General features: G+C 36.0%; 1 protein-coding gene across 1 annotated transcript; it reads left to right on the forward strand.

Annotated features, from left to right (window-relative positions):
- The first annotated feature begins 14,354 nt into the window (after positions 1–14,354).
- LOC136805538 (protein transport protein Sec61 subunit beta-like) lies at positions 14,355–20,488 on the forward strand. Its single transcript, XM_067062107.1, has 3 exons — positions 14,355–14,446; positions 19,641–19,828; positions 20,066–20,488. The coding sequence occupies exons 1-3, from the start codon at positions 14,444–14,446 to the stop codon at positions 20,151–20,153; spliced, it is 279 nt and encodes a 92-aa protein (XP_066918208.1). The 5' UTR covers positions 14,355–14,443; the 3' UTR covers positions 20,154–20,488.
- Positions 20,489–24,811: the final 4,323 nt, after the last annotated feature.

Below are 24,811 nucleotides of genomic sequence, written 5' to 3' on the forward strand. Positions count from 1 at the left end.
ACACATAAAGCCCCACTGGCTATCATATATTATTGTTTATCACTTTGTATTATTCATCTATAAGGTAGAGATTAACAATCTCCCCTTTCTTTGTCTTTTTGTATTTTTGACAAAGTCATATTCAACCAACAAAATCAATTTCGTTCCCATCCCTGGTGACCCCCTGCAAAGTGCAGGTTCTACCGTGTCTTGGCAGGATAGTTGAACGACAAAGTTTTCAATATATACATTATATACATCTTTGAACATTTACCATTTCGTTTCGTTTCTTCTCTTCATATCTCTTCTTTTTTTTTTTTTTTTTTTTTTTACTCATTTTTGTTGGTTGTTTTTCATAAAAGAAGAGAATAGTATATACATCATTATTAACAGGTAAATTTTTACATTAAAGCTGATTCGTTGTCAACACATTGACAATCGAAGAGGTATTAGCACCCTTCTTCGTTAAGCAATCAGCTAATTGAGATTTTGAGGGAACCCAAACAAGTTTTGAAATCTCATTATTTTGCAACATTTCACGAATGATTGCAACGTCAACTCGTAGTCTTTTATCAGACAACGACGTTGTTGAATTAGCAGCATTATACAGTGATTGACTGTCAATATAACACTCAATTCTACAACCTTCAGTTCCCAAAACCTCATTGAGAATGCTTTGGAGCCAATAGCACGATTCAGCTGCTTCTACAAGTGCCAGCATTTCAGCTGCAAGAGTGCTCTTTACCACTCTTTTGATCCTCTTTGACTGCCAAGCAATTGGTGACAGTTTCTTTGAGATATCGTCTGATAGCAGTATGATATAGCCTCCTTGTGATCCTCCATCATTAAGGTTGGCATAGGATGCATCAGAATGCACAACAAATTTTAGGTGATTGATGTCTTTCAATGGTGGGAGCTTGATCATGACATCATTTTGCAATTTCTTCAACACTTTATTAGCATCTAGGATGTCGGCTACAGTAGCATTCTTCATCTTTGATGCAAGTTCACAGCAATCAAACAAAATATCTGGTCTGGTTTGCGTAGCAGCCCAATTCATCTGACCAACCAGCATACGTAGCTGCTTTGTTTCACCACTTCCTAGTGGTAGATTCCTTTGGGTTTTTCTCTCTTTGCTGACAGGAATAGGCTTTATTGATTGACAGTATCGTGTTTGTTCAATTTGGATTCCATTCTTTGTCTGTGTGATATTGAGTCCAAGATACTTGAACGAACCAGTTTCTTCTGTTCCAATCTCGAACGTTTGTTTGAATGGTTGGATAACTTTCTGCACAAAATCCATGGTGCCACCCCAGAAGAAATCGTCTACATGAATGACAATTATCCCTTGTAGACTTCCATTTTTGTGAGAGTAGAATAATCCTGCATCGTGTTTGCAACATCGAGCCCCAAGTGAGGCCAAAACCTCTTTGACACGAAGGTACCATGCTCTTGGTGCATCTGATAGTCCATACACACAAACATTCAGTTTCCAGATGTTTTTGTTTTCAACTTCTGGTGGGGGCTTAATGAACACATCCCTATCGATTTGTTTGCCTTGGAGAAAGGCTGCACGAACATCGATGCTGTTACATTTCCATCCATTTGTCATCATCAAGGTTGAAGCAAGTCTCAAAGCTTCTTTACTACAGGTTGGTGAATTGACTTGAAACGAGCTGTCTTCTTCAAACCCTCTTGCCACTAATCTAGATTTGATTGATTTCTTTCCATCAATAAACTTTTCAGTGAACACCCATCTTGTTGACACACACTTTTGTCCAGCATCGGGAACTTCTTGGTAAACGTTGTTTCTTCTCCAATTTGCCAGCTCTTTTTCTTTAGATTCGTTCAGCATAACTGGGTCAACATCCATTCCGTTGACAGAGTAAAAGACGGTTTCAGCTTCTTGGGAATCCTCAATTATTGCACCATTTATGCCATTAGCCTCCTCATCACTTGATTCATTTGGATGCCATTCTTGAACACTGTTCTTCCAATCAATGCACTCGACTGTATTGTCTTCATTTTTAATATTGAGCCAATGTTTTTATTTTCCATTTGCTTTACCAGCCCGAGAAATGACTTCTACATTTTTCCAATTGGTATCATCCCTTGGAAGATATTTAACTTTTTGTTTTGGTTTCGGTAGTGTGACATTTTTCTGTACCACACTATCTTGCATTTGTCCAGCTACTGATCTAGCGATACCATTCTCTTCAGTTTGTTGCTCAACATTGTTTGTCGGTGTTATTTCTTGTGTGTCATCATCATCGGAATCGCTGTCCACACCTTGAGGGAGCTGTCTAGGAGTTGATGGTGCATCTGGATTTGGTACATCCTCCTGATTTCTTGGTGGGTTGTATTGAACTTCTGACTTCTCGAGCATGAGTCGGCAAGGGTGTACACGCACATACACACTTCCATGTTTAACCAACACCTGTTGACCATCTTGCCCAATTACTGTACCCGGACCTTTCCATTTTGGATCATTTTTCCTTTTGTAATACACAGAGTCCTGAGTGACATATTTCACATCCACAGAACTTCCAACATTGTGTCGCAGAGCTCTTCGAATCTTCTCTGATGCTTCAGAAGCTACAAAGGCCTTTCTTGCTGAGTGCATGGCGTTTAAGTTGTCACGTACGACTTCACTTGTTGTCTTTCCTTCAAGCGCAGGTAGTTTGTCGGTAAGTACTGATGGGAAATTCGGATTTCTACCAAAAACAAGCTGATTAGGACTGAAACCATGGATATTGTGTAATGCATTCTTTGCGCTAACTGCCCACGATAATGCGATTCGTAATTCACAATCTACATCCCTCACAATCTTGGTAACATTCTCTCCAATGATTCCATTATGTCGCTCAACCAATCCATTGCTCCATGGGCTTTCAGCAGCTGTAGTCTTGATTTTGATATTGAGATTTTCACAAAAATCTTGGAACTCTTGATTGTCGAACTCACCCCCATTGTCAACAAGAAACTTATTTGGGTAACCAAAAATCTTTATCCAGATGTCAAATAACTGTCCAACGATAACTTCTTTCTTCTTGCTCTTGATGACCGATGATGCACTGTACCGAGTTGCATGATCAACTAGATGCAAAAACCATGTTTTAGAGGATCCTTCTTTCCACTCCTTCAAGTCCATAGCAACAGTTTCGTTTAAGTGATGTGCCATCGACAAACCAACAACAGGTCTTTGGGGTGTCTTTTTGTACACTTGACATATCTTGCAAGACTCGCACACCTTTTTCAGAACGTCAATATTTTCTTGATCATCAACGCCAGCATCTTTCAAAAGACTTTTGATTCGGTGATAGGGCGCATGACTAAACTGTCTGTGTAGTTTTTGCATCATTCCTTTCTTCTCTTCTACTGAGTTTGTAGAACCAAATAAAGCCAAACTATCGCATTCAGATTTTCTGTTGCTGTTGAGATCATTTGTGCAATATCCGAGTGGGATGCAATAGTGACCAGAGGAAGTGAACATAAGCTTTTGAGTTTGTCCAAAAATTGTGACGTTGTCGTGGATGAAATCAATATTCATTTCAGCCTTTTTCATGGCATCTTTGCTCAAAAGTAAAGGTAAGTCTCCATCGATGACATCAGTTTCGATAAATACATTCTTTCCTCCAATGTATGCTGGTACCTTTACTTTCTTCAATGATTCCACACTATCTCCATTGCCAAACTTGAAGCTTGTGCTGCTTTTGAATTCCTTCACAGTTGATAGTTGATTTTTGTCCAGTGTCTCTAGATAGCATCCAAGCCACGTTTTTCCACATACATTCTTTGTACATCCAGAGTCCAACACTGCTGTGCCAAGGGTTTCTCCCACAAACTGCTTTAAAGTGTCACTAAATAAGGCTATCTCGTCATCTTCTTTGCTCTTGTTCTTGTGCTTCATTAGATTTTCATATGAATCAGGACAATCCCTGGCCCAATGAAACACTGATCCACAAACCATACAAGTTGAAGGAGCACCGTCTGGTCCAGATGGGTTTCGTCTTGGTTTTCCATCTTGATGTCTTCTTTCCGCACCACCATGCTGTCCACGACCTCCTCTACCTCTAAGATTGAATCGTCCACGATTAGGTCGAGATCTTCCACCACGATTTGATCTATCACGGTAATTTCCATAGTAAACTTCTTCTGCTTCCTCGTCTCTGCTTGTTGTCTCAAATGTCATCTCATCTCGCGACTCAAACTTCACCTGATTGTTTACAGCACCTACATCCTTGCTCTTGTTTGAAGATACCGAGAGGCTCAAATCTCCAAAAACCTTGCGTAGTTGGTCTTTCATTGAATTGTAAGATAGCTCAGTCATTGTTGCTCTAATTAACTTTTCGTGTGAATCTGAGATGTTTGCATTATTGAGGAACTCGTACGCTAAGATACCATCAGGAAGAATCATTTCGTAAGCTTTGGCTTTGTTGTACAGGCGTTCAAACTCGACAACAAAATCTGCAATTGGCATATCATTGGGTCGTTTAAACTTCCGAAAACTGTCATATGCTTGAAACGAGAGTTGCAGCTTATCTTTGAGATACAGTTTATCTAGTTGTGCAAGCACCTTGCTCACACCATCATCTTTATTTAACTCGTCCACCTCTAACTCCAGCGCAGCTTCCCTTGCTTTGCCTTCAAGAGATAATAAAATTGCCAAGCCCTGCTTCTTCTTCTCCAACGAAGTGAAGAGCTGCCAAATGGTTATTTCCTTCTTCCAGTTTTCGTAAGGAACATCCTCCTTCAATGCCGGCGGGGCTTTGATATCATTCTTGTTTGCCATAGTGGATCGTTGTTCCCTCTGCTACCAAATGTTAAATAGGTATTTACCAACCTAGTGATTGCTGATCCTTGCTTGACCGGATGCAATATAAACCAATATAATAAGTCTTCCCAACAGAAGACTTGATGAACACAATCCAACTTGAACCAACACAAGAATCAATATGAACGTTTACCATTTACAGATTACACATAAAGCCCCACTGGCTATCATATATTATTGTTTATCACTTTGTATTATTCATCTATAAGGTAGAGATTAACACTACAGCTCTCACCCAACAAAATTGTGGATTTAAAAAATTAGATATTCAGAATCTATTAAAAATTTTGCTTTCAATGATATATAACATCATGGGGTTTTGTGAATGTGCTGGAAAGATATTGGTTCTTGAAAGGTCAATAAATGGCCCATTTTGGCTTAAAATTTAATGAAACAATGAAAATCACAAATATGAATAATATATTATTCTCATCGTATTTCAACATATTGTCATCAAAACAATTATTAAATATTTCCCAAGGCATGTATTTTTAGGGATCTATGTTAAAAATGGATTTTTGGAATCATAAACTGATTACCCCTTCAAAATGTGCCAAAACATGTATAATTTCAGAAAAAGTAGAACAAATTCGGTAGAAACCTTTTTAGACTTCCCTACCGGGACCTTTAAGGCCACGCCCACCTCGAAATCTCACTGCTAGGTTGCCTAAAAAAAGAATTCTCAAAAACCTATCAAGTTACCCCTCATTTGAAAGGTAATTTAATGTAGATTAAGAAAAACATCATGACTATGCATCAAAAATGAAGTGATAAGGTTGTAGAGTACATTACATTGCTCTTGAAAGAGGCTTTTTTAGTGTAATTGTGTAATGTCTTAAAAAATTCATACTTTTGCAATTAAAACTCATACTTTCATTATATTTTTTGGAAGACCTACATGAAATAAACATAAGTGCTTATTTTCTACTGATATCATACATTTTGAATCTACAGGATCATTTTAAAAATCTAAAAACTATAAAACCAAGGATAAAGGAGCTTTTTGACAAATAAGAGATTTCGTTGCTCTAATCAAGAACAGTCGAAGTCCGTCAATCTCTCAAACCTTATACTATCCAAAAGATATTTTACAGAGTTTGAAGGGTACTTCCTTGCTATTAGATTTTAAACCTAATAAATTGAAATTGAAATATTTTTGACAGCATCTTATCCTCACAGTTCCAAGATATTGGACTTTGATTTTAGTTGCAATTACTTTGTCGACAGATGTCCTAATTATTTCAACTTTTTCAGGGAATGTCCAGTTGTGTCTGCTTTTATCAGTTCGCGTCATGTATGAAACTGTTACTGGTTGAACCTTTTCTACTACTCCTAAATGTCATTTTGTCTCATTACCAATACCCTCATGCCAAAAGGTAATAACATGCTCCCCAATATCACAAGTCATTGGACTTTATTGCTCCCCAATATCACAAGTTTTTTGACTGTATTGTTTTATTCCCTTGACCTTGTAAAGGAGAGTTGTATTGAGTTCTAGTGTTAGTGATTTACTATCATCCCTCTTACCCACAATTCCATGTATAACATTTCTAAGATCTCCAATAGTTGTCTAAGAGAATCAACGTGCAATACTGAGGTAAGAGCTCAAGTTTTCAACATACTCTTCTGTGGAGAGGTTGCGATAATCTTTTCTCAAACGAAAGACTGCAGCTGTTTGCTTGAGAGACATTCATGTAATTTTGGCATATTTCACTTCATTATACATCATTTTGTTCTTAAGTTTATCATCCAAGTTTGTTTCTACGTACTTCTTAAGTAATTTCTTCTTCTGAGTTATATGGGCCTGAGATAAGTCTCCAATAATGAGTACTTTTTTGACTCTTCACTCAAACTTGCCTTTTCTTTTTCAGTAAAGGCTTCAGTTTTCTGCTCCTTGACTTTATCAGCCTATTCAAGTTTAATTACCTTAACTTCTTTGGAGGGTTTTATAAACTTTTGAAAGTGATTTGGATTTGTTTGCTCAAGAATGTCATGTTTTTATTGAGTACCATTTTCTTAATACATGTACTTACTGAGCTCTTGAAAAAATACTGCTATCCTATGACAAAAAGTCTGATTTACTCAACTCTGTATGATTTTTTTGAAAGTATTGATCAAAGTATAACAATTTGGATAGGGAAATGATTGTAAGAGCTTAACATACTCAACATGCGTTTTTAGAGGGAAAATCACAAAATCATAATTTTTTAGCAGGCATAACTTTTTATAACCTCATTTTTAGTCACTACTTGTGACCTTTTTTAAAATCTGCATAAAATTCTCTTTCCAATGAGGGGTCACATGACCATCTTTTGACAAAGAAAAAATTCACACCTAGGGCGGCCCCTTTGAGCAGTCGGTGGACCCTAAATACCCGGGTAGGGAAACCAAAAATGGTTCCTACCCTAAAAATTGATGTTTTTTCAAGTTTTTATAACCTATGGCACATTTTAAGAGGGTAATCAGCATGATCTGTTCCTAACATAAATCCCTAGTATTTTCGAAGATCAAAAATCATATACTGAAAAATTAGCACTGTTTAAAAAATATGGACATTTTTGGAAAAAAATGAGAATGAGACATTTTTGAAAAAAAATCTGTTAGTATTTTTCCCTTGGCTATTTCTAAGGTATTAATAAGTCTAAAATTAAATTTTAGCAGCTAAATATTACCAGATGGCTTGTTTGAACATGTCATATAAACATCAAGTTGATTGATGAACAAGTTTTGGAGAAAAGATAATTTTAAAACGCCAACCTGGATTTTCCGTCACGGCGCAACACAAACTTTAAAGTACACTAAAAAATTACATTGGTGTTTTAGGGTGAATTCTTTTAGTGATTCTCAACAGTCCTATAAGTCTAATATTTTAAACATTTAAAAACTGAAAAAATTCTGCTTTGTTTAATTTTATTTAGAAATGATTTTCCGTCACGGCGCAATAGAATTTTAGACCCCCAATAAACTCCATTGGACATTTGAAATGACTTAATTTCTTCAGTAACTTCAAAATTATCAATATTTAAAAACATTTGGTAAGGTAAACTACTTTGTAGCCTTCATATGCCCATTTTGTAAAAATCTTAATTTTTGTGAGCTTTCCAGAGATTTTAGCCCGTAAATCGGAAATCTGGTCATAACTTTTCAATGGAGCATGTTCCTGCTCTGATTTTTTCACATATTGTTCATGAAATGATATTCTTTATGTCTATATAAATTTTTTTTACATTCTGAAAACTTCATTTTTTGCCATTTTTCAGAATTTTTGGGACGAGCTTTTTGCTTATTGCTCTGTATCCTTTTAGCGCCAGAGGCGGTTTGTTGGGGCGTAGTATTCCGCCACTCGGCCGCGCGCGAAATCGCAACAGACAGTTCCATCAATATGCCAAAAACATTTTGTTCAACCACCTTCACTTCAAGATAGGCCACCATTGAATGAACTTCCCTTTATAGGATGAACCATATTCATGTGGCTTTCAGCCTTGCACTCCATCGCAGAGGCTAATCAATTTTAATGACTTTTTTGACTAATGACCAAGTTTTTATATTTGAGTATTAAAAAGGCATGCATTCAAATAATAAAGGTTTAAGATTTTTCTCTGGGCTAGTTAGTAAAATATCTCAAATAGGCTCTGTGATGGAGTGTACACATGAATATGGTTCATCCTATATAAGGAAGTTCATTCTGTGATGGCCTCTCTTAGAGTGTGGATGGCTGAACAAAATGTTTTGGTCATATTGATGGAACTGACAGAAAGGCTACAGACTTTATTCCGGATAGACAAATATCTGGGTACAATAAACGTTAAGCTGTTAAGTCCGGGAACTGTCGAAATGGCAATCGCGTGGCAGGATAAAGTTTTTTCAAGCGAGGGAAGATATGAGGATTTAATATCATCAAACTAATCGAAGTTTTTACTGACCAAACTAATCGGACTGCTATTGCTGAAAAAATTGTGAGCGTTTGATTAGGTTCGATTAATTTTTTTAATCAAACTTTAATCGTTCGATGGAGTTTGATTAGTCTGATTGTTCGATTGGTTCGACAAGTTCGATTGATCGGGTCTGGTTTAAAAGAACCTGCCTGGGGGCTAAATTAAGGACCCTGCCGGCGCACGGACTTAACGAACACCGGACATGCGAAAGTCCGGTGTAAAATGAGAATTTTTTTTACCACCGGACAATCTCTACACCGGACTTAAGGAAGTTGGATGTCCGGTGTCGGAGAAGGATATTTTTTTCCACCGGACAATCAAAACACCGAACATGACCAGTCTGGTGCGTCCGGCTGTGTTTCTTAATTTTTTGTTTCATAAATGTCCGGTGTCCAAAATTCCCTGTATGCAACACCGGACTGACACCGGACTTATTGCGTCCGGTGTAGCGAAAGGATACTTTTTGCACCGGACAAATACACCGCACCGGACAGTCCGGTGCGACGACCCTCGAAATGGCCCGAGAATTCTCGGGCCAAAACTTTTATTGGAATTCGCGTAAAGCCCGAGTATGGCCCGAGCTGGCCTGAGAATTTGGGCCGTGTTCGGGCCACACGCGGGGCCACGCACGGGCCAATTTTTGAAAACATGATTTAAACAGGCGTGTAATTTCAGGACTGAATTTTTTTAACATTTTCTTTGAGAAAAACTTGGTTTCTCTTAATTATATTTTAAATATATGAATGTTGTAAATTCATATAAATATTAAATGTCTTATTTGGTATGAAAACATAGTTATAAATATACTTAGGGTGGAAATATTTGCTAGTAAACTGGTCCTGGTTTTAAACTGAAGCGTGTCCACGCATTGAGTTTAAAGCCGGAAGGGCTAGAGTTCAATCTCTAACCTTTCTCAGGCAAGAAAAAGTGAAGCCTTAAAAAATGCGCCGCATTTTTGACGACAGATTGAATCTAGCAATTCCTTTGTTTATGATTGATATTTTTTTCGAAATTTAGCGGTAAATTTTAGTTTCAATCTGTCATTTGTGTAAAACCCAGGCGAGCCGCTCAAGGCCGCGCAACTTTGGTAGGATTTCTGGGATTTGTTGGCTTCAAATCCTACCAAAGAGATTGACTTCTAGCCCTTCAGGCTTATACTTCATTGTGTCCATGGGAAGCTCCTAAAGTTTTTTTGAGCGATATAAACAAAACAGACAAATCTTATTTTGTACTATTTTGTTTGACTGGACATGCTGAATCAATTTAAATATGGAATCTCCTGACATGGCCTGAACATGGCCCGAATGACTCGGGTCATGTTCGGGCCAAAAGAATTGATAGGGTCTCTCGGCCCGAACATGGCCCGAAGAGGCCCGATAATTCTCGGGCCATGTCGAGGGTCGTCCGGTGCGTCGGCAGGGTCCTTTAACAGTTAGTCACACTAGCGTCCCGCCAAAATGCGTATCAAAGATTAATGCTGTGAAAGCGCTATATCTTTTACTTGACTCTCATCTCAAGCAAAAAAATGCGCCGCAAAACTTCTAAAGGTAGGGTGCACACTCGTCGGGATTTTTTGCGCGGAACGAGGAAGAATTTACAAAAATGAACTTCAATGCATTAGTACTTACCTTTAAATCATCCAAATCTGTTCATTCTTTTTTTAAATCAATCAGGAATTATCAGGGAAACAAGTAAAAAAAACTGCATCCAGGTATCTATTTTCTTTCCAAAGATATTCATGTTTTTCGACGTCAAGGTGAAAACGCGATTTAGCGCTGACCACGGCACCGGAAAATTCTCGACCCACATTGAAACAAATGGCTGTCGCTATTGAGCTGGTTCATCTTTTCAATCGCGGTTTTTTTAGTAAACCCAGGGTAAGATTAGGCTATAATCTACCACAAGGTGCTTTATTTGAAAATCTACAGGCCGTCTGGAATTTTGAAAAACAAGAAGAAATTGCGATTTTTTAACAAGATTGCGGATTTTTTCATTTAAGCACCATACACCATCTGAAAGCTGAGGATTTCAGCTTTCTAGTGGTGAAATTTGTTTTTAGCTATCATTTCCAGCTCATTAGCGATAAGCTAAAGTTTAACAGTCATCGGGCCGATTTTCAGACCGTGCCAGCAAAACTCCTACCGCCCCGCCACGCGGAAGGCTAGAATTCACCCGCCATCTTTAATGTTTTTCGGTGCTGTCCAAAGGTCATTTCTTGGTTGCGCGTGGTAGGGAGACGATTCCTTGAAAAGGTGGTTTTTTTGTGGTTTGAAAATGGAATAACTTTGGAACTACTTAACCAATTTTAACAAATGACCCCTCATTTTTCTCACAAAGGTAAGGACTTTCAAATAAAATTAGTTTGGTTTTCAAAATTTGAGGGGAAAATTTTGGCCTGACCACCCTACTAAAGGGATTCATGAAAAAATAACCCGGTGCTTTTTAATGAAATTAACATTTTTAAAATCTTTGAGAAATTGCCTAAAATTTGAGCCATAGATGAAAAAATTTGAGGCAAGCCAACCTTGAAAACGAATTTGCAGATCAACTTCACAAGAAAAAGATCTACGGGGGAGGCGGAACCCACCTAGATCCGCGCACCGCCGGATAGGCTATTTGTTTCAAACTTTCAAGTTTTAATAAATTGTCTTGCAAACTTGATTCAGGTAACTCTCATCCTTGTTGTGCAAATACATCCTGTAGATGACTGATGTTGTTTTTTCTGAAAGCTAGATTTCCTAGTGTGACTAACTGTCTAAATTACCAAAATATTTGGGGGGACCTCTAGATTGTGCAGCTAATTATCCTTTTGAAAACCACATGAAATCAAACTATATATCAAACACATAAAACAACCTTACCAGTACCATGACAGTAGCTAAGCACGACGAGGAAGATGAGCAGCAAACTTGAACGGAAAACATAAAAGACAAACCTCCAAAATGTGATCGGCTATTGCTCATTCCGACATTTTAAATTTTCCGGGGGTTTTGCTGTTTGGGATTGTTTAGGTCAGGGTTGCTAGTAACGGCTTGTCACTGTGCCGGGTGCATACTCGGCGCCTTGGGCCCCGCAGGGTTGCTAGTAACGGCTCGAATTTCAGTCAGGTTTAAAAAAGGGGTACTTTTACCCATATTATAATAACATTACCCCCGTATTTTGCCAGTTTGGTATAAAATGTTATGAATTGCGTAATTTGCTGTGCGGCGATGGCTCAAGGGATATAGTGCTGGCTTCCGAATCCGAAGGTCTTTCTTTGGTGGTGGTTCGAATCCCACTCGGTGCGAAAATTAGACTGGTCGAAATTGATGGTCAAATGATTGACAGGTATGAAAACTCAGTCAGAAATGAGAAAGTCAGAAACTCAGCGTAGATACTAAACACCGAAACGGGTGGGAAACTAGTGGAAACGAATGCAAACGGGTGGAAACGAATGGTGAAACGAGTGGAAACGAGTGGTGAAACGGGTGGAAACGAATGAAAAACAGCTGGAAACACATGAAAACGAGTGGAAACGAGTGCTAGGGGGTAAAGATAATTTGGCATTCGCGTTCTATTCAGGTTCTAATGGTGATTGGTGCCATATACTTGATGGACCTTTAAGTTTTGGCGAAAATATATTGTATTAAGAAGTATAAAAATGATGTTTGGATAAACAAATAAACAAATTTTCGTTACTTTTTGCTCACCGAAAACAATATTTCCCACTAAAAATCGTTAAAACTAATTTTATTCAGTCCCGTTAAAACAAAATTGAAAATTCCATCTTTTTTACCACCTTTTTTGTACACGAACAGGTCGAAATTTGAACAAAATATACTTGACACGTTTTCGCGAATTTTCGGCCTTTTCGCAAAATCGTTTTGCATTGCTCTTTCACGAAGTTAAATTACGCGAACAAATAATGAACATCAAAGAGTTTAAAGATACAATTTTATACAAAGTGAAAAGCAATATAACAGCACACTCATGGGATTTTGAATTTATTAAAAAGAGTATTGTTGCATTAAACAGACTGTACCTTTATAATCATAAAGGTTGGCGAGTCCAGTCAAAACACAGATTTGATCTGCAGCCTCACGCTTCACCTTGCCTCAATAGTTAACTCGAATTGAAACAAACCATTGCCAAACAAACTCTGGTAGTTTTTTATTATTTCAGAGAAGTAAATGGCACACAAATTGTTGTGTGTTTTTTCCCAAACGAATTCCAATTAGAGAAAAGCTTTATTTCGATTGGGATAAAAAATGTGATCTAAAATATATTAAAAAACTTACCGCTTACAAGACTTCATCTTTCCTGACAAACACCGTAAACAAGCCAAGATTGGTCGCTCTCGCTGGAAGTAAACAAACACTGTAGTTGGTGTTATAGTTTGGAATGCAAAAAGCTAAAATCTTCCTTTTACAAACTCTCTAATTTTCATTGTGGTGCGAAAATTATACCAGATCGATTGGAGGGCTTTTCCGAGGGCTTTATTCAATGTAATGGTCCAGATACACAAAAGGACGCCCAGAAAAGGAAGGTTTATGTACACCCTTTGATAAAAATAAAAGGAAGGTTTTAAAAATTGGAAGCAAGCAACACAGTACAGACAGGTCTTATTAGGAAAAAACCTTCCCTTATATTAAAAAGACTTTGCAGTGATCATTCACATCCTAAGGAAATATCAAGAATATATGCTTTGCAGCAACAACCATGTTTCTTTGTCATAAAAAATCCAACTATAAAAAACATATAACATCAAAACACAAAAGTATCTGAAATACTGGATTTGGTTTCAAATGAAAATAAGCTGCTTACTTACTACCAAAAAGAAAATTGCTTCCATTCTGTTATCAAAGCAGCGTTCTGTTTTTAACAATGTTTTAAGAGGCATTTGAAAAAAATTTATTAGTTTGATATGAACCCCTAGCACTCGTTTCCACTCGTTTTCATGTGTTTCCAGTTGTTTTTCATTCGTTTCCACCCGTTTCGCCACTCGTTTCCACTCGTTTCACCACTCGTTTCCACCCGTTCACATTCGTTTCCACTAGTTTCCCACCCGTTTCGGGGTTTAGTATCTACGGAAACTCAGACAGTCAGAAAAGAGAAAGACGGGATCAGAGATAAGGATCACATTTCGGAGGTTTGTATCTTACGTTTTCCAACTTGAACTGATTAGCCAAAAAAGCAAAGAAAACTGAAACGAAACACTTTCCTTTTCACTTTGTTCCGCTTTGGTGGCACTCGCTTTACTAGAATTCCTAGAAGTCAGATAATCAAGACAAAAATGTTCTAAAACTTACAAAGGGGGTTTCCGGGGGGTTTGAATATTCTGTTCATAGAAATATTTTCTTAGTTTTTTGAAATTGTAAGATATAGAAAATAAAAAATTTATAATTATAATAAAATAAGGTTTTCGAAATATGAATAAAGAAGTTTTTCACATAATTTTGTTTGAAATTATTTTTTTACTAAGCCCCCTCACTCCTTTCTCCATTTTGGATGATCAAGATGAAACATCATAACAAATGGCTTGGTCACACGCACATAGAGAAAATTTATCTATATCGCTTCTCGCAAAATTGACCGCGTATAGAATTCGAAAGTAAAATGGCTCAATCAGTTCCTCTGACGTTGCACTGAAAATCTTCAACACTTGATCCCAGAACAGAGCCACGACACTACTACACGAGACGAGAAACAAATCAAAATGGTAAGGATTTTTTTCTGGATTTTCCTTTGCATTTTAATTCTAAAGGCCTTTTAGTACTTCGTATTTTATTTGTGCAATTGATATGAAAAGGAATAGAAGAAAATAAGCCAAACAGTTTTGTGTTTCACAAAATATTTTTTTTTGTAGCTTTTTTCACTAGATTAACTTTTCACAGTAAAATTATTACCATCGTCTCTCTCTCTCTAAAATTAGCTAGACAATTTTAGTGGGGAAGAACGGAATTTAGCAAAAAGTTTTGTGGAATTTCAGAATTGGCAAAAAATATTCAAAATTTGCGGAATTTTTGACAAAAATCTTGAATTTCAAATAGGGTGGTCAGAGGAAATTTCAAACTTACTTGCAGAATACCAAACCAAGTTTAATGGAAAGCCATAACCATCAGAAGAAAAATGAGAGGGGTCATTTACCTTCCAATTCTTTAAAGTTCCAAAGATATTACATTTTGAAGTTCAATTTTTCAAGCATTTTCGTGCACGCATCGCCAGCCATTTTGTACCTTCATTACGGCACCAAAAGCGAAAGTGTTTTATGAAAAATTCCGCGCTGGAGGCTTGGTGCGAGTTTTATTTTCCATAGATGTAGCTGAAACGGGGGTAATTACACCATAATCTTTCCCTTCTTAGCGCTTGCCACCGGAAACAACTTGATTCTTACTTTTTTCACATTTGAAAAGAAAAAACATTGTTCTTTCTAAAAAATTCACGTTCGTTAAAAAAATTTGATTTTTTCAATGAAAAAAACGCATTTTAAGTACATAATTTGACTTCCTGAAAAATATACGTTGCTCCAACCAACGAACGTGGTACGTCTCAAAAGCTAAACTATTGCCGGGAACGATGCAAAAAATTCCAGGTCGATAGCTGTTTCGGGTGGCTAGCGCTTTGGATTTTAGAGCCCCCGGATAAAAAATTTTGCCGTGCCGCGAACAAGAAGTTTGAAAAAACTCACCCGCGAGTACTCATTTTCAAATTTTGAAGGAACATGAAGACATGATGTGCTGATTTTTTCTGCAAAAGAAAGCTGAATAAATTCTCTACACTTTGGAAAAAATACTTATGTTAAAAGAGGTTTCCTTCCTTGAGATATGTAAGCTTGAATATTTTTTTTCGAAAATCTATGTTTTGTTACTGCCTCACGCGTAAGGCTCGACATCCCTATTTCAAAGGAATTTTCGGTGGCTGAATTTTGGTTCAATTTTAGACAGTTTGATGGAAATTGGAGAAAAAATTAGCGGAATTGCAGAATCAGGTACCCCCTGAAACCCCCATGAAAAGTTCCACTGTAATTTCTAGAAGAAGAAAATAAACAAACAAAACTAACTTTGCCTAGTTGAAAAAGTGCAAAGTGTTAGGGAGTGTGTAGACCAATCTCAACACAGAAACCCCTTTCAATCTTATGCCGAAAGTGGAATCTTAACTCAGGGAAATTCTGGCTGGCAGGGTCTTTTTTTCTTTTGTTTATTACCGTAACTTCATGTAATCCCGACATGCCTTGTTTAATTCTGCCATAGCATGCAACTGTCTGGTCTTTTAAATGTTTATAGATAAATCCTTCTGAGAAAGCTGTTTTAAAAAAATCACCCTAACTACTTTGCAGACCAAATAGTTGCTATGACAAAATTAGACAAGGTATGTCGGCATTACACAAAGTTACAGTACAAAACAAGAAAAGGCAAAATGTACAAATTTTTTTTAGAACCAGAAACTTTTCCATTCGAGTATTTATATTTATTAGGGTCATTCCCAAAAGTTTACACTTTTTTTGACAAAGAAATATTTTGGTAACACGAGAAACTTTAGATTATTGATTTGCAATAATAATGATAATATCAGGGCTGCAAATAAGCGTCTGTCATTGGTCAATGTCCAACTGAAAAGCCAATTGATCGACTGAAAATATTTTGTTTCGTTCATGATGTCAGAATGAAAAGAGGAATAAACCATTAATTTGAGAGTTGGAAATAAATCTCTTACACCCCTGTCTCTTACTTTGTAGCTTTCAAGAGTGTTTCTAAAGTTTACTTTAATTGACTGCGGTCTCGGTAACTTCATTAACGGTTGTTTCTATGATCACATTTATCAACTCGCGTAATTCGTAAATTTTAAGGGAATTTCTAAAATCACTTTTGTCGACTTGCTTTCTTTGTAACTTTCTTGTTTCTAAGACCCCTTTTATCAATTCGCTTTCTTCACTGAATGACCGACAGGATTTCATTTCTGTCAGACATGATGTCCGATTGACTAAATATATTTATTTGCAGCCCTATAATATACATTCAAAAATAAATCGACTCAATGTAAACTTATTGATAATGTATTCCTATTTGAATAAGACATTCCTAGATTGACAAAAAAGATGACATACTTGTCTTTAATGGGATAACTTTTTGCAGGATTTTCGCAGATTTGGATGTCATCTGCTAAATTATGTCCTAATGGAAATTTGAAAAGGCGATATCTATAAAATATTTTTGAACAAGACTCAAAAAAATGTTAAAGGGACATAACAGTATATGCAAAATTTGTAAACAAACTGTATGCAGCGGATACAAAATCAAAACAAATGTCACATGTCAAAATAAAAAATCAAACCAAATATGGCTAATTTTGATTGTTCAATTATTTTACAAGTTTGTTTTGGACACGTAATTTTAATTGTTCTCTCTAATGACACGTGGTTCGCGCAATGTTTGTATTTTACTACTTTAATGTCCCTTTAAATGGCTACTTTTAAAATGTTCCAAAAGTTACCATTGCAGAATTTTTTTACCATTGCACAGTCTGCTTATATATACTTACTATGTTTGCTATATCTTCTAGGCAAAAAAAACAGTAAAAAAAGATAAGATAAGATTTTTTATGAGTGCTGTTACAATTTTCTTTAATTGCGGCCACATAAATTTTTAACAAAAATGTACAGTGCCTTTGCTGCTGCTTGGAACTGAGCAGGTAACGTAGAAATTAAAAGTCAAAAAAAGTAGGATGAGAATATCACAACTACGTTGGCAATTTTTAATTGAAGAATTTTAGTGTTTCATCTACTATCTATTTGTTGCTATCAAAATCGTTATAGTAAAAAGGCCATGTCTACGCATACGTTTAATAAAACACCTTTGAAAAATTGTCTTGCTTCTTGTTATGAATACAATAAATAGACTAACTCAGGCTTTTCCTTCTTTTGACATCTAAGAATCTTTTGATCTGCAAGTTTTGCCATTGTTTTGGTCAATACATACACACTTTTTTTTATAAGAATAATATACTTTGACTGAGGGTCAAGTATTCTTAACGTATTCTTATTATTTCAGAGAAAAATTTTCTTCCTAGACAGCTTATGTGAGTGATTCTAAACTACCTTAAGGGAACTAATTTTGGCGAGCGGTGAAAATCTTTAAAAAATTTAATTTTGGCGGGAACTTATTTTGGCGAATAGTGAATTTTTTTAATTTTGGTGGGAACTAATTTTGGTGAATGACAGCGTAAATCTGTTCTATTTTGCCTTATTTTGAGCAATTTTCATGAATTTCAGGGGTTATTTAGGCAAGGAAACAAAAAGTTTAATTTTGGCGGGAACTTATTTTGCCGAGTGAGCAAAATATTTAATTTTGGCGTGAACTAATTTGGAGAATTTTGCCTAAATTCGCCAAATTCGCCAAAATCAGTTCCTACCAAAATAAGTTCCCTTAAGGTATCTCTTTTGTTAATTAATTTGTGTCACTTTTGTTTTCCCATTTTTTGAAAAATGACAGTTTTATTCTTATTGACTGATTGAAATTCACCCTAGGCCTAGAGGGTATTCTTAGGGTATTCAAACGATTTGGCCAATTTTCACCCTGATATTTTTATAGAAGATATTCTTATTTAAAAAAGTGTGTAACACATAATCAAAGCAAAAGCAAAGCATAGACCCCTCAAAAACAATCATGAAGAAAGGTGCATTTTTTGAGCTCTTTGAATTTCACATCTTTCTTTCCTAATATGATTTTCTGGGACACCCTGTGATCAAGTGTTTTTGACAAAGAAAAACAATGTAAAAACAAAGTTACAATATTTTACATGATTAGACTTGGAATTTAGAACTTCCAAAGTCTTGAAAAGTAAAGGAATAGTGACTACCTTAAAGGAAGAAATTTTGGCGGGAATTTAATTTGGCGGATGACCGAAAAAGTTTTTTAGAGGGAATTTAATTTGGCAGATGGACGAAAAAACTAAATTTGGCGGGAATTTAATTTGGCGTTTACTGAAAAATTTATCCTTAAAATGGCGTAAAAACAGCAAAAAAATGCAAACACACCTTAAAAGAGATCATATTTTCAAAAAGTTTAATTTGGCGGGAATTTAATTTGGCAGATGGCCGAAAAAAAAACTTTGGCGGGAACTTAATTTGGCGGATTCTGGCCAAATCCACCAAATCCGCCAAATTTTCTTTCCGCCAAAATTTCTTCTTTTAAGGTAGTTTGGATATAAAAAAAGATAAAAACAATTCTTTTAATTATTAAAACTCATTTTCCTTCAAAAAAAGAGAAAATCTCTAAATACGCAACCGGATGTTTTCCTTTAAAAATGCGGCTAAAATGGAGTAATCTTGGATGGAAATTAGGCCTCTAAACAGGAGAAGTGGAAAAAATAGCTGGGGAAACAATTCAACTGAAAAACTGCTTGAATTGGGTTCATGTACCGGGTGCGCCACAAAAAAGTTTCTCTCTTTGAAACTGATTTTCTCGAAATCTAAAAATTTTAAGAGAACCACTCCTATTTTATTGGAAAGAAGAAAGATTAACTTAAATTTTGATGGGTCATTTATTAAATTCGGTTCATTAGATCAAGAGTTATGCTCAATTGAATAAAAAACTTACTTTCAGAAAGTGCCCGAAAACGTTAAAAATCGACCTATCAAATTTTATTTTAAAATTGGCAATCGCAATAGACGTTACATGATTAAAAGCATTTTTCAGTAACACATAAATTTTGAAACGGATGGTTTCAAAAGGGTTTAAAATCTTCATCAAAATCATTTTAATTTACTTTCAAATAAGGGAGCCTATCGAATAATAGAACGTCGAATTAGAGAGCGTCCACTGTATTAGTAAATGATGAATAAAGTTTTTTTCTGACACCATTCCGAGTTGTAACGTAAACAGGAAAATGACTATTAAACATTTGTTTGTGTTTAGACTCAATCTGCATCAGCCACTAATGTCGGAGCTGGAAAAGCCCCCAGCAAAGCATCCAGCCCAAAAGCTGGTACGGTCAGGAACCGCAAAGCTGCTTCATCAACGACAGTAACTCGACGTGCAGGTGGAGGTGGTGGCCAACCAAACATGTGGAGATTTTATACTGAAGACTCACCTGGAATCAAAGTGTAAGCTTTTTTAATGTATTCAAGGAAAGACTTAGTAAATGTCTTAGTAAGAAAGCTTTGTGTGAATTATTATTGAGACGATACAATACAAAAAGGCTTTATACCCAGTGCCAACGTTATTATTTCTGGTCAAGTACAACGTATAAGTACAAGTTTGCCGTATAGGCAGAATAGCGGGACTTTGAGTTACAGTATCACATGATTTTTCAATATTGCTTTCTTTTTTTTTCATTTTAGCGGACCAGTTCCAGTGCTAGTAATGAGCTTATTATTTATCGCATCTGTCTTCATGCTTCACATCTGGGGAAAATACACTCGATCATGATCCAATTAACAAAAATCGAAAATTTTACATTTTTAGATAAAATCTCCTCTAATATTGTATTATATTTTTTGATATATCAAAAGCTCCTGCTTGCCTCTCGTCACATTAGGTATTTATTTTGAAATTTTGATATGTAAGTTTAAATGGTGGATCTTCACTACCTCAATATGTTTGGGTGAAAAGTGTTTTTAATTTTGTAGAACTTAACATGCATCTTGTTTTTCGAGAAGAGTTAACTTGGGCATTCGGATAGGTTGGGAAATTTTTTATCAACTTATAATATGTAATCTATAAATGAATTATGAAATAATGAAAATAACAAGGAAAGAACTTCATATTCTACTCTCTCACCCCTAATTTGCCATATAAAGAAGGATTTATGAATAGTTTCGAATTATAATAAATAAAGTCGAAAATTTTAGACCCTGTTTTGAACATATGAATCCTATTTTACGTGCAAACTGATCACGTCACCAACGATAGACTTCATCATAAGATATGACCCTTAGCCGGGTGGTGGTGTCTAATTTTGAATCAGAAAAAAAGTTAGCACCCAGTACTACATACTGATGGGTGATGGGTATATCATTCATTTCAAGCTGGTAACCGATACTGAACTTTGACATTTTTTGAATAAATCAAGTAAAAATTCATCATCAAAAAATCGGGAAACATTCTTTTATTTTCTAATTTTGAAAGAGAATTGTCGCAAAAAAAACTTGCTAGAGTTTGTGCTCTCCCACATTTTGGTGAGGTGAAATTGGCTGCTAGGTATTGCAAGTAATTTTTCAAGGGTTATGTAGCCATATTTTCCTTGGTAGCCTGCTTCTAAATAGGGGTAGGGTTCCTTTTTTTCCTAAAAAAAATGACAGTTACTAAAAAGGGGTTGGTATACCAAAGAAAATTTTTCTGAATATCAAGGTTAGTAAGTATAGTTTTACATGCATGGAATTTTCGGGGTGGAAAATAGCCTTTTTATATGTATGGGATTCAATCTCCTGATTTTTCTGAAAATTAAAACTCGCCCTGAAAATTGCCATTTCACATGGATAGGATTTAATGTGCATGCGTAAAATAAGAATTTCTCAGGGATGTATTTTTATGCTTTAAGACTTTTATTTTTGTAAACTGCACAAAGAGGCAAAGTAAGCACTTTATGAATGTTAAAGATTTACTTGTTTTTCCATTTTACGCATGCGCATTAAATCCTATCCATGTGAAATGGCAATTTTCAGGGCGAGTTTGAATTTTCAGAAAAATCAGAAGATTGAATCCCATACATATAAAAAGGCTATTTTTCGGATTCCCATATGTAGAAAGAGCTCAAGAAATAAAAATGCACCAAAAAAAAAAAAAAAAGACACAAAAATCTTCTCTAAGTCCCTTAGGCTTACCAACCATTTCGAAATCCCATAAAACGAGAGCCTAAGTAGCTATCTCATTTTTAGATGGGCCCCCCCCAGCGGTTTGCGTGAATGCGTGAATGGGCCTTTTTGGTTGCGTGAATGCGTGAAAATCGAAAAAAAAATTGCGTGAATGCGTGAATTGAAAAAAACTTGCGTGAACGTGAAAATCCATATTTCTATTGCGTGAATGCGTGAATCTGCCCTGTTTTTTGCGTGAATGCGTGAATTTTTCCTTTTCACAGTTTGTAGAAAACCCCAAGGTGCGCACCTATCCCAAATTCAAGGGATGCCAGGTGAAGGTGCACAAAAAATCAGCAACTTTCAAATCCTCTATTTTATAAAACGATTCATGATTTAGATACGCTTTCTAGCAATCTAGACACCTTAAATTTCCAGATTTTTTCGCTCGGGCCAAACATGTATTGGCCCTCGAATCTTAAATAACTCTAATTTGCCCCCTTGAAAGTGTTGTTTAAGATAAAACCATAGTTATGCATGATGAGTGATCCAGGGCCAGGGCCAGGGCCAGAGTCACTGGGGCTGGAGGTGGCCATGACTTCACCACGTTTTTGCAAATAAAAAGAAACTTATTTCAAAGAAAATTTTACCCATGATGTAGAATTTCGATAACCTGATTTCTTGGCAAAATTTGTCAGAAATGGAGTCGTATTTAAGCACATCATAGGGTTAAAATAGAAATTTTCTCCTGTCGGCGCAAAACATGGTTGCGCCTCCTTAGTCACTATGTTTTCGGCCCTTCCACGTTAGGAAATTAATTCGCGAGCCCTGATTAAAACCTTTCTTTTTGATTTTTTTGATCGCTTCGCTCGCAACAAATGTTCATTCTTTTACCTCATTTTACAAGCTATCAAGCGATCGTACCTTGCCTCTAACGAATTTAGACTACATTTTTTTCAATGGTGTTAAACAGAGCATTTTTAGCCAAACGCGAGTGACAGAAATGCAAAAATTTCCTTTCTGCGTAAACCATGGTTGCGCCTCCTTACCCCTGAGCTAAGCATCATGGTGTCATACTCGAGTTTGTTTGACCTATTTTTGATAATGTTTAAGCTTTTTTTTGTACAAAAATTCGCCTGCGGCGCATATCTTTTCACTTACTATCGCGATACGTTAACTGCAGAAGCTTCACCTTTTCCAAACGATCGTGACAAGTTAGAAGAATCAAATATTTTGCGTGATGGCATGTGATTAAAGTTGAAAAATTATAATAAGCATAATTACGTAATTACGTAACGCTTTCTATTTGGGGGCTTCTTATGACGCTACCAACCACGGTGTTTTATAGTCAGGTCTACAGGAAAAAAATCACTATTGAGTTAAGTTTTTCTCAAGTGCATGACCAGATCCTGTCGAATAATATCTCGAGTACAGCCTTGTCATACTTTTTTATGCAAATCGAACGTTTTACTCCATAGTGGCGGAAAAATTACGTAAATTACGTAACTTAGCGAAATGTGCAAGACCTCTATTTTTGACATTTTCCCCGATTTTTTCCGAAAATTTTCCCGATTCCCCAAAAAATTGGGTTTGCGTGAATTTCGAGAAAAACTTGCGTGAATGCGTGAATTGCGAAAATTTTTTGCGTGAATGCGTGAAATTTAGGTCCGCTGGGGGGGCCTCTTAGATGGCAAGTCACAGTCCCAAAAAGGGCAGGTCTAAAACGCCTAATACCTACTACTTAATACTTACTACCTAATACTTAATATTTACTGTATATACCTCAAAATTGCTCGAAAATACCTTTAAAATAATCAGCATGCCCAATTCGGCCTAATCTGAAAATTTGGTGCTAAAAAAATTTCAACTTTTTGTCTTATAACGTTTTGAAGACATGAAAGTATTTTCTCTCTTTTTTGCTCTTCACTTTATTTTCCCGCGCTTTTTCTATAAAGTTTACAGACTACACACATTTTGTCGAGACACACTTTTTCGTAGGAGAAAAATATTTCGTTAGCTCATATTAGCTTTATTTATAAGAATCAGTCGATCTGAAAATTTAAAATAAGTAAGTATGCCCCTGTTTCATTGGAGCAGACGTAACTGAAGTAGATGGCAGAGAATATTTAGACATGACTTGATTTTATTACAAACCTGATTTACAAATGACCCTTTCGAGCCTAAACTTCATTATAGTAAGAATTATTAATGTGCTGAATAAGATGCTTTAAATATCACTAGATAGAAATTTCTAGTAGAAAATGCTAAAAGAGAGATTTTTGGAGGTGCTCATTGAACTTTTGCCTATTATTGACAAAGTGACATTATCTGACAAAAATATTATTATAGTTATTGAATATAAAGCCCTACGAGCCAATCTCAAGAAGTACTATGACACTGCTCCATATGATGCAGATAATACAAAAGGATACAATTAATGACCTATATTTAATTTCGAAGAGCGTTTAAATAACGTTTTAGCCGATTGGATCTTTATAAAGGAGACAGGGGTGTATAAGAATAATTGATTTGAATATTTACATATGTTTTCTTATAATTAGATCAAAGTCATAAGAGAGCAGGAAAAAGAAAAAAACTAAGATAATTACCTTTTGCTTTGTACTTATATGGGGGGCGAAGAAAATATTTACTTCAATGCAAATATTTAAATATTCTTTTAGATAACACATTGAAAGACTTTAGATAAATATAAAGCAAAGACTTATGTGTTGACATTCAAATTTCACAAAACTTAGAGATTTCGAACATGCGAAGGAGAGTCAGGGCCTGGAAGTTCTGGTCTGTAAAGTATCCAAACGGATTAGGTAGTCAGTATTAAGTATTAAGTAGTAAGTATTAAGTAGTAGGTATTAGGCGTTTTAGACCTGCCCGTCCCAAAAATTCGAAATCATGCGCGTGTAAAAATTTTATTTTTCAGATTTTAAAAACCCATGCATGTAAAAATGCAACTTTACACCCCGAAATTTAAAAATCGACGAATTAATTGGAAATCGCATTTTTACATGCATGTGGTCGTCTCACTTTTACATGGCAAAACTCACTCTCGAAAATTTCACATTTCACATGCAAAGGTTATTAACACAGGAAAAAATCTTCAAATCCCAGGCCTGGGAAATGGCCATTTTCGGGGTGTGATTTTTTAGCCCTGAGATTTTTTAACGATTACATATTTAGATTAAATTTCGCGGGTAATTTTTGCCATTTTACAACCCTGGGAAAATTTTTATGCAAACTTTCCCTCCCCGAAAATGGGCACTTCCCAGGCCTGGAATT

This window comes from Clytia hemisphaerica, unplaced genomic scaffold (genome assembly GCF_902728285.1).
Source record: "Clytia hemisphaerica strain Z4C2 unplaced genomic scaffold, Clytia hemisphaerica genome assembly, whole genome shotgun sequence".
Taxonomy (NCBI): Eukaryota; Metazoa; Cnidaria; class Hydrozoa; order Leptothecata; family Clytiidae; genus Clytia; species Clytia hemisphaerica.